Below are 12,536 nucleotides of genomic sequence, written 5' to 3'. Positions count from 1 at the left end.
TTAGAAGAAAAGGACAAAAAACCCTTACTAAGTCGTTCTCCTTAATTTCGCGCTGAATCTGCTATCCGTTAGATCTACATTGATCTAAGGCTTATATATATATATACACATCGTGGTCGGCCTAGCCTAGGTCGATTTGCCTCCTCCTAAGTTAGGGGCATAAATGAGTCCAACTGCTTGGTCAAAACTCGGCTCGAGCGGCTCATTTAGTAATCGAGCTGAGCTTGACCCCAAATATATATATATATATATATATATATATATATATATATATATTCCTTTTAACCCCTTGCTACGCTTCGCTTCGCTTTCCCCAAGGGGGAATATTAAGAGCGGTCTGCCCCTTACTCAATTCCCTTTAGGAATTGCGGGGCAGGAAAAGGCTTCAATTTCCTTCGGTCCATTAAGTACGATCCTTAGCCGTAGAGAAGAGTAAAGAACAAAACTCTTTAGACTGCTAGGGAGAGTAGGACTTATTCCTCTTCAAAGGACCTTAGGGCTAACTGGTCAGCTCACTCTAACCAGAGTTTATATATATATATATATATAGTGGCACCTAGTCTACATGGGCAATTGTAAGGACATTTTTGTTACAATACTTTTGTATTGTCTTTTGAACAAGTAAGGCTATTTCAAGAACATTTTCTCTTCTGAATATCTTTGTCTTGTACATCCTTTATCCGTTAATTGATTCGGATTGTTCGAATTAATTTTCTCCATCAAACATGAGAATACCCTTTACAAGAGTCAAACTGCATTAAACTCGTGCTTAATTGTTGGGTCAGTTTTTAGGAGTTTGAATACGAGAGTAAGAACACGTTTGGTTCGCTGAAAAATATTTGAAGTAAATGGAATTCAAATTTCATGGAAAACAAATTCTCAGGAAAATAGATTCCATTGTTTGATTGGGGGAAAAGAAATTACTCGGAATATGAATTCCATTGTTTGGTTGGGTTTAGAATGGTAAGGAATTATGAATATAAAGACCAATATGCCCTAAACAAGAATAGTTATAATAAATTATATACATGTGTAATTAATAAATTTTGATGAGGGTAAAATAGTCCAACTGTTTAATACTTTTTTCCCAAATCTTTAGTAAAACAAAATACCAATCCCTAGCTAAGAATTTGTTTTCCTTCACTTTTGGGAAGTCAAGTTCCAATGGAAAACATTTTCCATCCAACCAAACAACATAAAAACACGTTTTCCTCCACTTTTAGAAAAATCTTTTCTATAGAAAATATTTTCCATCCAACCAAACACCTCCTAAGGCCTTCCTCGACCGGTTGGATGGAAGAGAAAATGAGAGTGGAGGGAAAAAGAAAAGGAAAAAAAAAACTAAACAAAACAAAAAACTAGAAAAACAAACAAAAAAAATTATATTTTTACGCGCCCGCGCAGATGGCTTCTGTCCAGTGGGGCCCACTTACTCTGCCAAAATCTCATGTGTTCCGGGAAAAAATCATTAAAATTCCCTACCTCACATTTGTAAAAAACCATAGTACTAGTTTCTCTCATTATTATATGCCGGGAGTTATAAAGACTTTTACCAACTTTAAAAATTTGGTGGTATTCAATTTAAACTTTTAAAGACTCTTTAAAAGTCTACCGATATTGGATCAGACTTTTCAAAACTTTTTAAAAGTATACTGGTATTCAATTCAAATTTTTATAGAGTCTTTAAAAGTCTACTAGTATTCAAAAAGCTATTAACTTTCATAGACTCTGTCATAATAGGATTTCTGTAGACTTTTTCTTCATTAATATAAATAGATGAAATCCAACCCTCCAATCCCAAACTTTTCAACATTCTCTACAGACTTTTTTTCCTCTATCAAAATCAGACAAACTTTTCATCAATTTTACAGTACGTTTCAAATATTTCATAAATACTCATATAGTTTGTTATAAAAATTATTATTTGTTGATATTCAGATAAAAAAAATTTGTTGCAATCACAACAAAAAAAATTACTGCGATCGCAGCAAAAAAAATTACTGCGGTTAATATATTTGAATAATTTATATTTTATAATTTTTATTTAATTAATATAAGGGAAAATGACACTTTTTCCCCCTATGTTATGTACATATAGCACTTTTTCCCCGTGTTATTAAAGTGGATGTTTTCCCCCCTGAAATGTTAAATTGGCATTTTTACCCTTAAAAATAATTATTTCATTTACTTTTCTTCTCCAACAAATTATTACTTATATGTATGGATGATCACGATTCGGTTCGAACTTAACCAAACACTCTAGCAATCATATTGAAATAGTATGGACGGTTCTGGTTAAGATTCAGAATCGAAAAAAATAAAATTAAATAATTGTTGAACCATGAACCGGAACTGAACCGTTGTCATATATAGCGAAAATGATCAAACACTTATTTTGATAAATCGGTACGGTTCGATTCCAATTTCAATTTTGAACCGCCAATCAAAACTTATTTATTTATTTATTAATTTTATTTCTTATTTAAAAATAGTCTAAATTCAACAATTATTTTATTTTATTTTTTCGGTTCTAAATCGTAACCGTAACTACCGTCCATACTATTTAAGTTCAATTGCTACAGTGTTCGATTAGGTTCATATCGAACCGTGATCTTCCAAACATATTAGTAATAATTGGTTGGAGAATAAAAATAAATGAAATAATTATTTTTTAAGGGCAAAAATGTCACTTTAACATTACAGGGGGAAAAACTACCACTTTTAAAATAACTGAGGGGGGAAACTACCATTTTAATAACACAGGGGGAAAAAGTGCTATATGCATATAACGTAGGAGGAAAAAGTGTCATTTTACCTTAATATAATTTTATATAATTGTATGTTAATTAATTATTAATTAATGTATTTGTGTTAAGTTGAATTTTTTGAGAAATTCTTATTTATTTTATAATAATTATAAATGGGAGAATTTTGAGGAGTTTGAATACGAGAGTAAGGGTAGGCTTTCAAATTTTACCAGCACCAGAGGTGGTAATCAAACGAGGATAATAGGAAAGTATGATAACGTGGTGGTTGCAGCCTGCAGGACCTGGCGACTAACAGACCACACAGTCACTCCAACACCCCTGCGGCTGTGTGGAGAGGATGGCTATGGCTGTGTCATGCTCGCCACCCACCACATTTTCACCATCGCCTAAGTTGAAATCATTAGGACGGCGCCACTGTCGCTGCTCTGCAATTTCCCAACCAGATGGATCTTCCTCGCAGCCTACCACTTCCTCTACTTATCGCCCTGCTCTCATTCTTCCAGTTAGTTTCTCTCTCTCTCTCTCTCTCTATGTGTGTGTGTGTTGGTGTACTCGATAAACTAGCTTAATACTTGATAATGGTGCTCCCTCAGTAACAAAAACGTTTTTGGCAGGAAAAAAAATTGGCCTTTTTCATGTAAAAGTTCAACTAAATTGGTAAATAGTTGGTTTATTGGACAAGAGTGATGAATTCTTCTTGGAATTGTTTGGATGGTCGTACTTTTGAGTCGAGAAAAATGGGTTTCACCATGTTTAAGCATATTTCTAATTTTCTATGGCACTGGCTACTGATTGAGTGAAATATTTTATATTGGGAATGGGAATTTCTTGTTTGCTGCAGGGACTAGGAAACAATTCCAACGATTATCAGAAGTTGGCTCTCATTTTAAAGGACTATGGAATTCCAGCAGTGATTGCAAAGGTTTCAAGAATTGATTGGCTGAGGAATGCTGCAGGTTTGGCAGATGCAAATTATTGGAGAGGAACACTCCGTCCTCGGCCTGTTCTTGATTGGTATATTATAACCTTATTGCCATTGTGTGCTTCCAAGTTATCCAAGTTTAAGTGTTCTTTAAATATTTGTTTTCAGGTATTTCAAAAGAATTGACGATGCTGTCAGTGAGGCAAAGAATTTGGGTCAAGGTTTGTGATCTATGTCTAAACTTCCACTTTATTTTTGTTCATCTTTGTTGCAATATGTAATTGTCAAAATAATTATTTTAGCCTAGCTATAGGCTAAACCTAATGTTTCATTGATTCGTGGTCTTTTACATTATTGTTTATTTCTCATGATATATAGCAAGTTATAGGATTGAGCATGACTTCACTTATCTTGTTTATTTAATACACCATATTTACTAAAGGAAAACCATTATGAATCTCACATGCCAGATCGTGTACCATTCACATAGACAGCCCCGTAAACATGAAATGACCCTCTTGTATCACAACTCGTTAAATTTCCTTTCTCTTTTCTTGGTTTTTGTGTGTTTTTGTTTTTAGAATAAAGGAGGCTGAGGTGGATGGTTTCTTAAGCTTGGTTTGGCTTGCAATATTTCTTCTATCCTTTACTTGAACAAACTATCTATTTCGAGTCGTTGATTTCCATATTTAGTTTTACATTCACAGAACACTCTTCCATAATTTTCCTACTGATTGTTCAGTTATCAAACTTTACCCTTTCTAGTTTGGAAAATGTATGACTATAACTGTTTGCCGAGGATGAGGTGATTGGGGGAGGTTTCAGGGCATAGACATATAGTCAGTGTATTAGCAGACCTGTTTTTTGTGACAAGTGATCTCATACTTTGTTAACAGGAGTCATCATTGATTAGTTTTCTGACTACTAATATTTTTTATTCAAGGAACTTGGTAACCCATACTCCCATAGACCAGACTTTTAAAAATATATATATTTTTAAGGTGTCCAATATAAATCAATTATTATGTTTGTTCCTGTCTGCTCTGCCTTAGCAATCCTTGCACTTGACCTTGCCACACCACTATACAATTTGTCCTCCCAATGGAGTAGTGCTAAACATATCATTTTCTCTATATCTTATTAAGCATGCTTTGTGGTAGACTTGCTGCTAGTCTTATTATTTCTTTCTTATGTGCTTTCTTTACAAATATTGTCATTTCTAACCCCAAAGGATCGTCCTGAAAGTTAGGGATGCTATTCTATACTTTTTAGCTTTATATTCTAGTTATATTGGTTGAGATATCCAGTCCTGCAATTGACAAAATCCTCTCACATTGGTTGACATATCCAGTCCTTTCTATTTGTTAGTATATGTTACAGTCCCGTAATCTAGCCAATGCTTGTTGTAGGTGGGAGTGGGGCTTTATCCGTTATTGGCCATTCCGCTGGAGGATGGCTAGCACGTGTTTATATGCAAGAATTTGGGCTATCTGGCATCACCCTGTTACTGACTCTGGGGACCCCTCACCTGTATATATAACTAATTAATCTATATATGGTTCACTTTGTGCCTGTGTACTTCCTTGTTTATGTTTGTGATAGATACATGTTTCACAGAATGCTGTGGAGCTAGGTTTACGTCAAACGTGTGATGTTGAAATATTTTTCCTACCAGCCCACCACCTAAAGGCTTGCCTGGAGTCATTGACCAAACAAGGGGCCTATTGGATTATGTTGAAAAGCATTGTGCAAAGGCTGTTTATACTCCAGAACTTAGATATGTATGTGTAGCAGGAAGGTAATTTACTTTCTTCTCCTTCTCCCAAATACTGCTTATTGAACCAGTGAGTTAAGCCAGTGCGGGTGAGTAATTTACTTTCTTGTTCATGTTGTGACTTGATCATCCATCCAAGGTGGACAAGTTATTGAAGAAAGTCAGGACATAGTCAATGAACTATTTGAAACTTATTTGCTCCCTGTAAACCAAATCCATTTGGGGGCCAAGACCTTATAGTCTAGTGGCACCTGGTTGCACTCCCATATGGAAGGGGGTGGGTTTGAGCTCAGGAGTCTCAGTGGAGATGATATTGACTCTTTGTGTTTCAGTATGTTGAAAAAGTAGTTATGAACAGATACTGCATTGTAAACTGAATTCTTGAAACGTTCTACTTTCACATATTGCTAGAGTAACCAACACGCCTGTTGTAAAATAGCAATCGATAGCATTTGTTTTGGATGCATGTCAAGAAAACTCTAGATGAACTAAGAACATACTAAAATTATTTCTTATAGAGTTTAAGTTTTAAGCATAATATGTGCGCTTAGTTCATCTCAGCTGCAACTAAAGATTGCAGTTTTGTCCTAGTTGATCAGTTAGAACTGAAGGTGCATTCATATATACCAAGGAAACGTTGTGTTTTGACAAAATAAGACGGAGTTTATGTTCAATTCATCTTGTACTCTACTTCCTGAGATGCTGAAATTTGGAAGCTGAATGGTCATCATGACTATAGGTACATTCAAGGCGAACGTTTCCTTGGCTCTGATACAAATTATGGCTCCACAGTTTTGGTTGATGTTAACCAGCCATTGCCTGATACTGCTGCTCTAACAAGTATGGACACATCTACTGCAACACCTAATACTTTGCAAGCTCGATTTGTTGGTCAAGGCTACAAGCAGGTAACCCTCTCTGAAATAAAATTTTGATATAAAAATGATTGAACCTTTCTCTCATGACCAGTGTTCTCATCTGGTTGGCCTACCTTTGATTATCGAGTTAATACTCAATCTAGTTCTTGATTATAGTAGTTTTTCTCGATTTAGTCTAAAACGACTTTTTGTGTTTAATAATGTCCTAAACCTTGATGGTTTACTCAATTGAGTCCTGTTAAGATAACTTGGTAATTTCACCTCTATAACCTCTATTAATGTCCAATTTTTTTTTGAGAAGCTATTAATATCCAATTTAGTCCTCAACTATATTAGTTTTACGTTAGTCTTCAACTATAGAGGTTTTACCCAATTTTAGTACTTGACTATAGTGATTTTTCTCGATTTAGTCATTGATTCTAACAGCGTAGGACTCAATTGGTAAAACCATCAAAGTCAATGACCTAATTAAGCACAAAAAGTCGTTTAGGACTGAATCAAGAAAAACCACTATTTTGAAGGACTAAATTGAATATTAACTCTTTGAATGACCTAATTAACTCTTTGATTATCCTTTGGTTTCTACCTTTCAACTCATTTTCTTCATTTCCTTGTTTATATTCCCATAAGAAGCTGGAATACTTTTTCTTGAAGATTCTGACGGTTGAGCATATAATATATAAACATAAATGTGCAATAATCCAAATATCGGTTTAGACTTTTAGTTGAGATGAAACATGTGCTTCAATTACCAATGTCAAAGGTCATGGGTTTGTGTGAAGGGGGCGTATTGAGCATATAATATATAAACATAAATGTGCAATAATCCAAATATCGGTTTAGACTTTTAGTTGAGATGAAACACATGCTTCAATTACTAATGCCAAAGGTCATGGGTTTGTGTGAGGCGGCATATTGAGCATATAAACATAAATGTGCAATAATACAACTATCGATTTACGCTTTTAATTGAAATGGAGCATATGTTTCAATTATCCCCATACCAAAGAGCATGGGTTCATGTGAGGAGACGTATTAAAGATATATAATATATAAACATAAATGTGCAATCCAACTATAGGCTTAGACTTTTAGTTAAGATGAAGTACATGCTTCAATTCTGACTATTTAAGAAGTTTCAGGTTTGTGGGCAAGCTGATGTTTGGGGTGATGGAGTTGTGCCTGAAATCTCAGCACACCTTGAAGGAGCGCTTAATATAACTCTGGATGGGGTGTACCACTCACCTGTCGGTTCCGATGACACCACGAGGCCATGGTATGGCTCTCCAGCCATTGTTGAAAAATGGATCCACCATCTCCTCAACTAATCTGTATCAAGTAATGAACCAAGTGAAAGATAGACTGGCAGAGCAAGCTTTTGTACATAAGAATCAAGATTATGAAAGGTGCAATAATTAATTGGTAAATTCCTTTTCACCCGACATTTTCTGCTCCCCTTTTCCATCATTATATGCCCATTTCAAGTGTTTGTGACCTGTGATCAAGAACATCCAGTTAAAGGAAAATGTTGTCTACTCCCATTTTCTACTCTCACCAGGGTCGGTTTTTTGATTTGTGTGGCCCTGTGCTGATAAATAAGTGAGGCTCTATCAAATTATAAATATATCAAATTATAAATAAACTGTGAATTGAAGAAAAATTGCAAAGAGAAAAAAAAATGTAAAAAACCTAATTTTGGACCAATATAATTACAAATACATATACTAAGTATTAGGCCAGGGCTGGACTGGCCCAAATTGCACGCTCTAAAATCCGGCCTTGACTCTCACATACAAAACATTGATGTAGACACTTGTATTGGACCCATCAGTACATGTAGTAAAACTCCGAGTTAAATTGGATAACTATGAAACAAGAAATTCATGAATTGCTTCCTAAAGAGCTGAAAGGACCTTTATGTACAATTTTCCATTTATATTGTACAAATTACATGGTGCAAGTTAATGCCAATAATAGCCATTAAGATAATGATTTGCTATTAAGATGATCTTTGGCTTCTAAGGGAACGATACACTATAATATGTAGTTGCATAGGAGTAAGTGGTAGAAATTCTTTTTAACAATAATTTTTATTTTTTTGAGTATTATGATTAGCACTAAGAGTAAATATCGCCCCCATTGGGATTCGAACGTATAACCTTCTATTTGGGAGAGCCACTTCATGCTATTAGACTATAAGGTCATTTTGCTCAATTATTTATATTATGTTTGGAGGGATGTTGATTTTTTATCATATCGTTTCCGCGTTTGCATGAAAAATATGCATATGAATAATGTTTATTGGCTAACGTTTGGTTATTCAATGGTGAGATGATCATCCTCATACCTCATCAATGCAAGTTTATACATTTTTTAAAGTTTCATGTATGATAGAAGAGTGAAAAAATAAAAAAGAAAAAAATAAAAGTTCGTTTTACACTCGCTTGTTGAGAGTGGGCGCGCCCAACGCGCACCAACATAGAAAATTCTCACTTTTATTTTTGTTATTGAATCTCACAAAAAAAAAATATATTTGTAAAACTAAAATTTCTCTTTCAAAAAAACCATACAAAAACCACAATGTAGAATTGTAGATGCCTTAAAAGGTGATTCTTCGACAAATGGAAATGAGTAATTCAATGTTTTATTAAACTCTCATTTCTTGTAATAGAGTTAGTAGTATTCAAAAAAAAAAATAATAAAAAAATTAAACACTCATTTCTCCTATGCCAATTCATCATAGAGGGGCATAGCAAGCTGCAACCCTAATAATAGTTTTAACTCCTAAAATCCAAAACTTAACCACAAATTTTAAAAACAAACACCCTTGCATCAACTGGCAAATTATATAATGGAACATGGATTTAGATTCATAAAAATAATACTAAATTAATATTGCAATTTTATGAAAATTACATTGATTAATCATCATGTAAATATATTATTCTTTATTTCCACTAAATATAATTAGAGTCAATTTTGATAAGGATATAATGGAAATAAAAATTATGTTGGTATAATAATGTGCATTGATAACTTGTACATTTTGATTTATTCATTGTACAATGATAAGATATTTCTAAAGTTACCATATTTATCTTTTAACTATGTCATTTATTTACAAACTTTAGTAACAAAATATGAAAAACCAAACACTCCTATATTATTAAGATTTGCGTAATATTGCGAGCTGGCTCAAGGGGAATCGTTGCTTGTGGAAATTGAACTCGGGTTCTCCCAAAATTCCTCCCCACAAAAAGAGCTCACTTGCCACTTGAGCTACCCCATTGGGTTACAATTCTAGATTAAATTTACTAATCGGAATAAAACAGTACATATACTTCTCTGCAACTAATCTATACTATTAATAAAAATAAAATCCTCCATTTTAACTTCTCACCCAAAACACTTCTATACTATTAAAGTTTGCGTAATATTTTAAAATATGATAATTTCATTCCTAGTATTTCTACAATTGTACATTAAAATATGGTAATACAACTCCTAATACAATATATTCTTTTTATATTTTCCTAATACTAATACAATTCTAGATTAAAATTACTAATAGTAACAATACAATACATATACTTCCCTGCAACGTAATCTATATTTCTATATACTATTAATAAAAAGTTAAAAACAAAATCATCAATTTTAACTTCCCGCCCAAAACACTCCTATACTATTAAGGTTTGCGTAATATTGTAAAAAGTATGATTATACTATTCCTATCCGTACTACAATTGTAATTGAAATGTGGTAATACAATTCCTAATACAATATATTCTTTCTTACTTTTATATTCATAATACAATTCTAGATTAAAATTACTCATCATAATAATACAGTACCTATACTTCTCTGTAACGTAATCATACTATTAATAAAAACTTAGGGTGTGTTTGGTTGGTGGGTTTAGGCATAAGGAATGGGTATAAAAGTGATTGCTAGTGTTTGGTTGATAGGTTTTTAAATTACTACTATGGGTTTAGAATATCCCATTAATTGAAAAACACATACGCTAATGAAATAAGGGTTTCATTCCCTCCTCCTCAATTGCTTCCCCAACTATTAATAATCATTCCCATTCCACCCAACTACCAAACATGTAAAATACTTTCACCAAAACCCATTATCCTTACCAAGTATTTAATACAATTCCTAAGAGCATCCTTATCAATGGAGTTTTTTCGCGATAATTGAGGAGTTTTTGTAGGTATGATTAGGAGAGAGAAAATAGGAGGGGGAGAAAAAAAATTAAAACAAATCAAATTTAACAAAAAAAAAAATTAAAAACAGGCATTGTCAGGCGCGCCCAGCGGGCGCGTGCAGTGCTGGGTGCCTTAGTTGTCGTTCACGCGATCTTCCTTTTTTGTTTCAAATCTTTCTCTCTCCTCTAATTACTGTTCCAATATCTCTTATTTGCAGATGCTTCAACTTCTCTCTCTTGCACTCTCTCACTTCCACATCATATTGCACTGTACTATAAACCCCAAATAATCCATTGATAGGGTTGCTCTAATTACCATAATAATTATTAAGCAATTATACTAATATTGTGCAATTATACTTTTATACCTAATAATTCTAATTGCACAATATTAATATAATCGCCATATATATATATATATATATAATTCAGTTCCCGTGCGGTGGCTTTAGGTGCATAATTTTCTTCTTAAGGTGCGTGATTTTTCTTCTTAAGGTGCATGATTTATATGTTTAAGGTGCGTGAGTATTGAAACTTAAGGTAAGTGAACCTAAATCTTATGGTGTGTGGTTTCCTTCTTAAGGTGCGTGATATGTATGCTTAATGTACGTAATATGTATGTTTAAGGTGTTTGAGTTGTTGAAACTTAAAGTGCACCATTTTAAAACCTTAGGTGTGTGGATTGTGTTTTTAAGGTTCATGGTTTGTGTACTTAAGGGGCGTAGTGCGTTCTCAATTGAAGGTGCACCATTTAAAAACTTTTGTTGCATGGTTTGTATCTTAGATTAAGGTGCGTGGTTTGTGTACTTAAAGTGCGCTGTTTTAATGTTAAGGTGAGTACCGCACAACCGCAGAGGAAGATATATCCACACCTGAACCCTTCCCCATATATATATATATATATATATATATATATATATATAATTGCTTAATAATTATTATAGTAATTACATAAAAAATTCAAGGACGGTCAAGTTGGAACTTTGAAATTCGCTGCATCATTGCCGTGAATTTCCGAATCTGAATCTTCCTGGTTATTATCACCACACTTGTCTATCGTGCGTGGTGGTGAAGATGAATTCTTAGCTCCGAAAGCCTTCGAGGATTACGTATCATCCATAACCTCCATCACCACACTTGTCCATTGCGCGTGGTGGTGAATATGAATGCTTAGCTCTGAAAGCCTTCGAGGATTGCGTATCATCCATAACCTCCCTACTAAATGAGGTTCGAGGACCCAACCAGCCATAAGGCTGGTACTTGACGACGAATAGTTTAGGAAATTCTCTTGCAACATCCCATTGTTGTTGACGAACGCCAACACCATCTCCAGTCGTATGCAACACTAACAAAAATTATAGAAAATGTACACAATTAAATGCATCTGATATAGGCACGTGGAATGCATGCACGTGTCATGATCGAGATGGATAGGAAGCTATACACGTGTAGCTAGATGCTCTTAAAAATACGGGACGTAGTTGCAAAAAAGAGTCATGAGGTCGGTCCAAGCTATAGAGCTCGGGTTCATGACTGGACAACTGCTGAATCAGACTGGGAGTCAACCACGTTGGCTCGGCGCTACAGGGAGCTCGGGTAGAAAGGGTCGATAGAGGTCGGTTCGGTCCTGGTCTGTACTTCAGTCTTGATATCAACCATCGTATGCATACTTGCTCCGAGGTATAATCCCTATCAAAAACTACCGTGTATATATAAAGTAAAATTGAATATGTCATACAAACAGAGCTAATTACGTGAAATGAGTGTCATTTCTTTTCATTAGAAGAAATGACACCGTTTTGGACCATGGTCCACGGTAAAATTTGAGACGGTCTACATATAAATTTGCCTAATTAGGGCCACAAGGAATTGGTAGTTTCAAATTGGGCTTGAGGTTTGTATCTCAACCTGTTCTTGAAAGCCCAAATAACAATATAAAACGAAGCGAAAAGCCCGCGATGCTGTTTCTGTGCGACTGTGT

At 34.3% G+C, this 12,536-nt stretch overlaps 1 protein-coding gene across 1 annotated transcript; it reads left to right on the top strand.

The window, feature by feature from the left end:
* Window positions 1–3,005: 3,005 nt before the first annotated feature.
* LOC116028812 lies at window positions 3,006–7,883 on the top strand. Its single transcript, XM_031270637.1, has 7 exons — window positions 3,006–3,270; window positions 3,610–3,782; window positions 3,859–3,911; window positions 5,100–5,220; window positions 5,366–5,488; window positions 6,204–6,372; window positions 7,485–7,883. Exons 1-7 carry the CDS (start codon window positions 3,106–3,108, stop codon window positions 7,668–7,670), a joined length of 990 nt encoding a protein of 329 aa, XP_031126497.1. The 5' UTR covers window positions 3,006–3,105; the 3' UTR covers window positions 7,671–7,883.
* The last annotated feature ends 4,653 nt before the right edge of the window (window positions 7,884–12,536 follow it).

This window comes from Ipomoea triloba, chromosome 9 (genome assembly GCF_003576645.1).
Source record: "Ipomoea triloba cultivar NCNSP0323 chromosome 9, ASM357664v1".
Lineage (NCBI taxonomy): Eukaryota > Viridiplantae > Streptophyta > Magnoliopsida > Solanales > Convolvulaceae > Ipomoea > Ipomoea triloba.
This window is presented reverse-complemented; position numbering and strand designations above follow the sequence as displayed.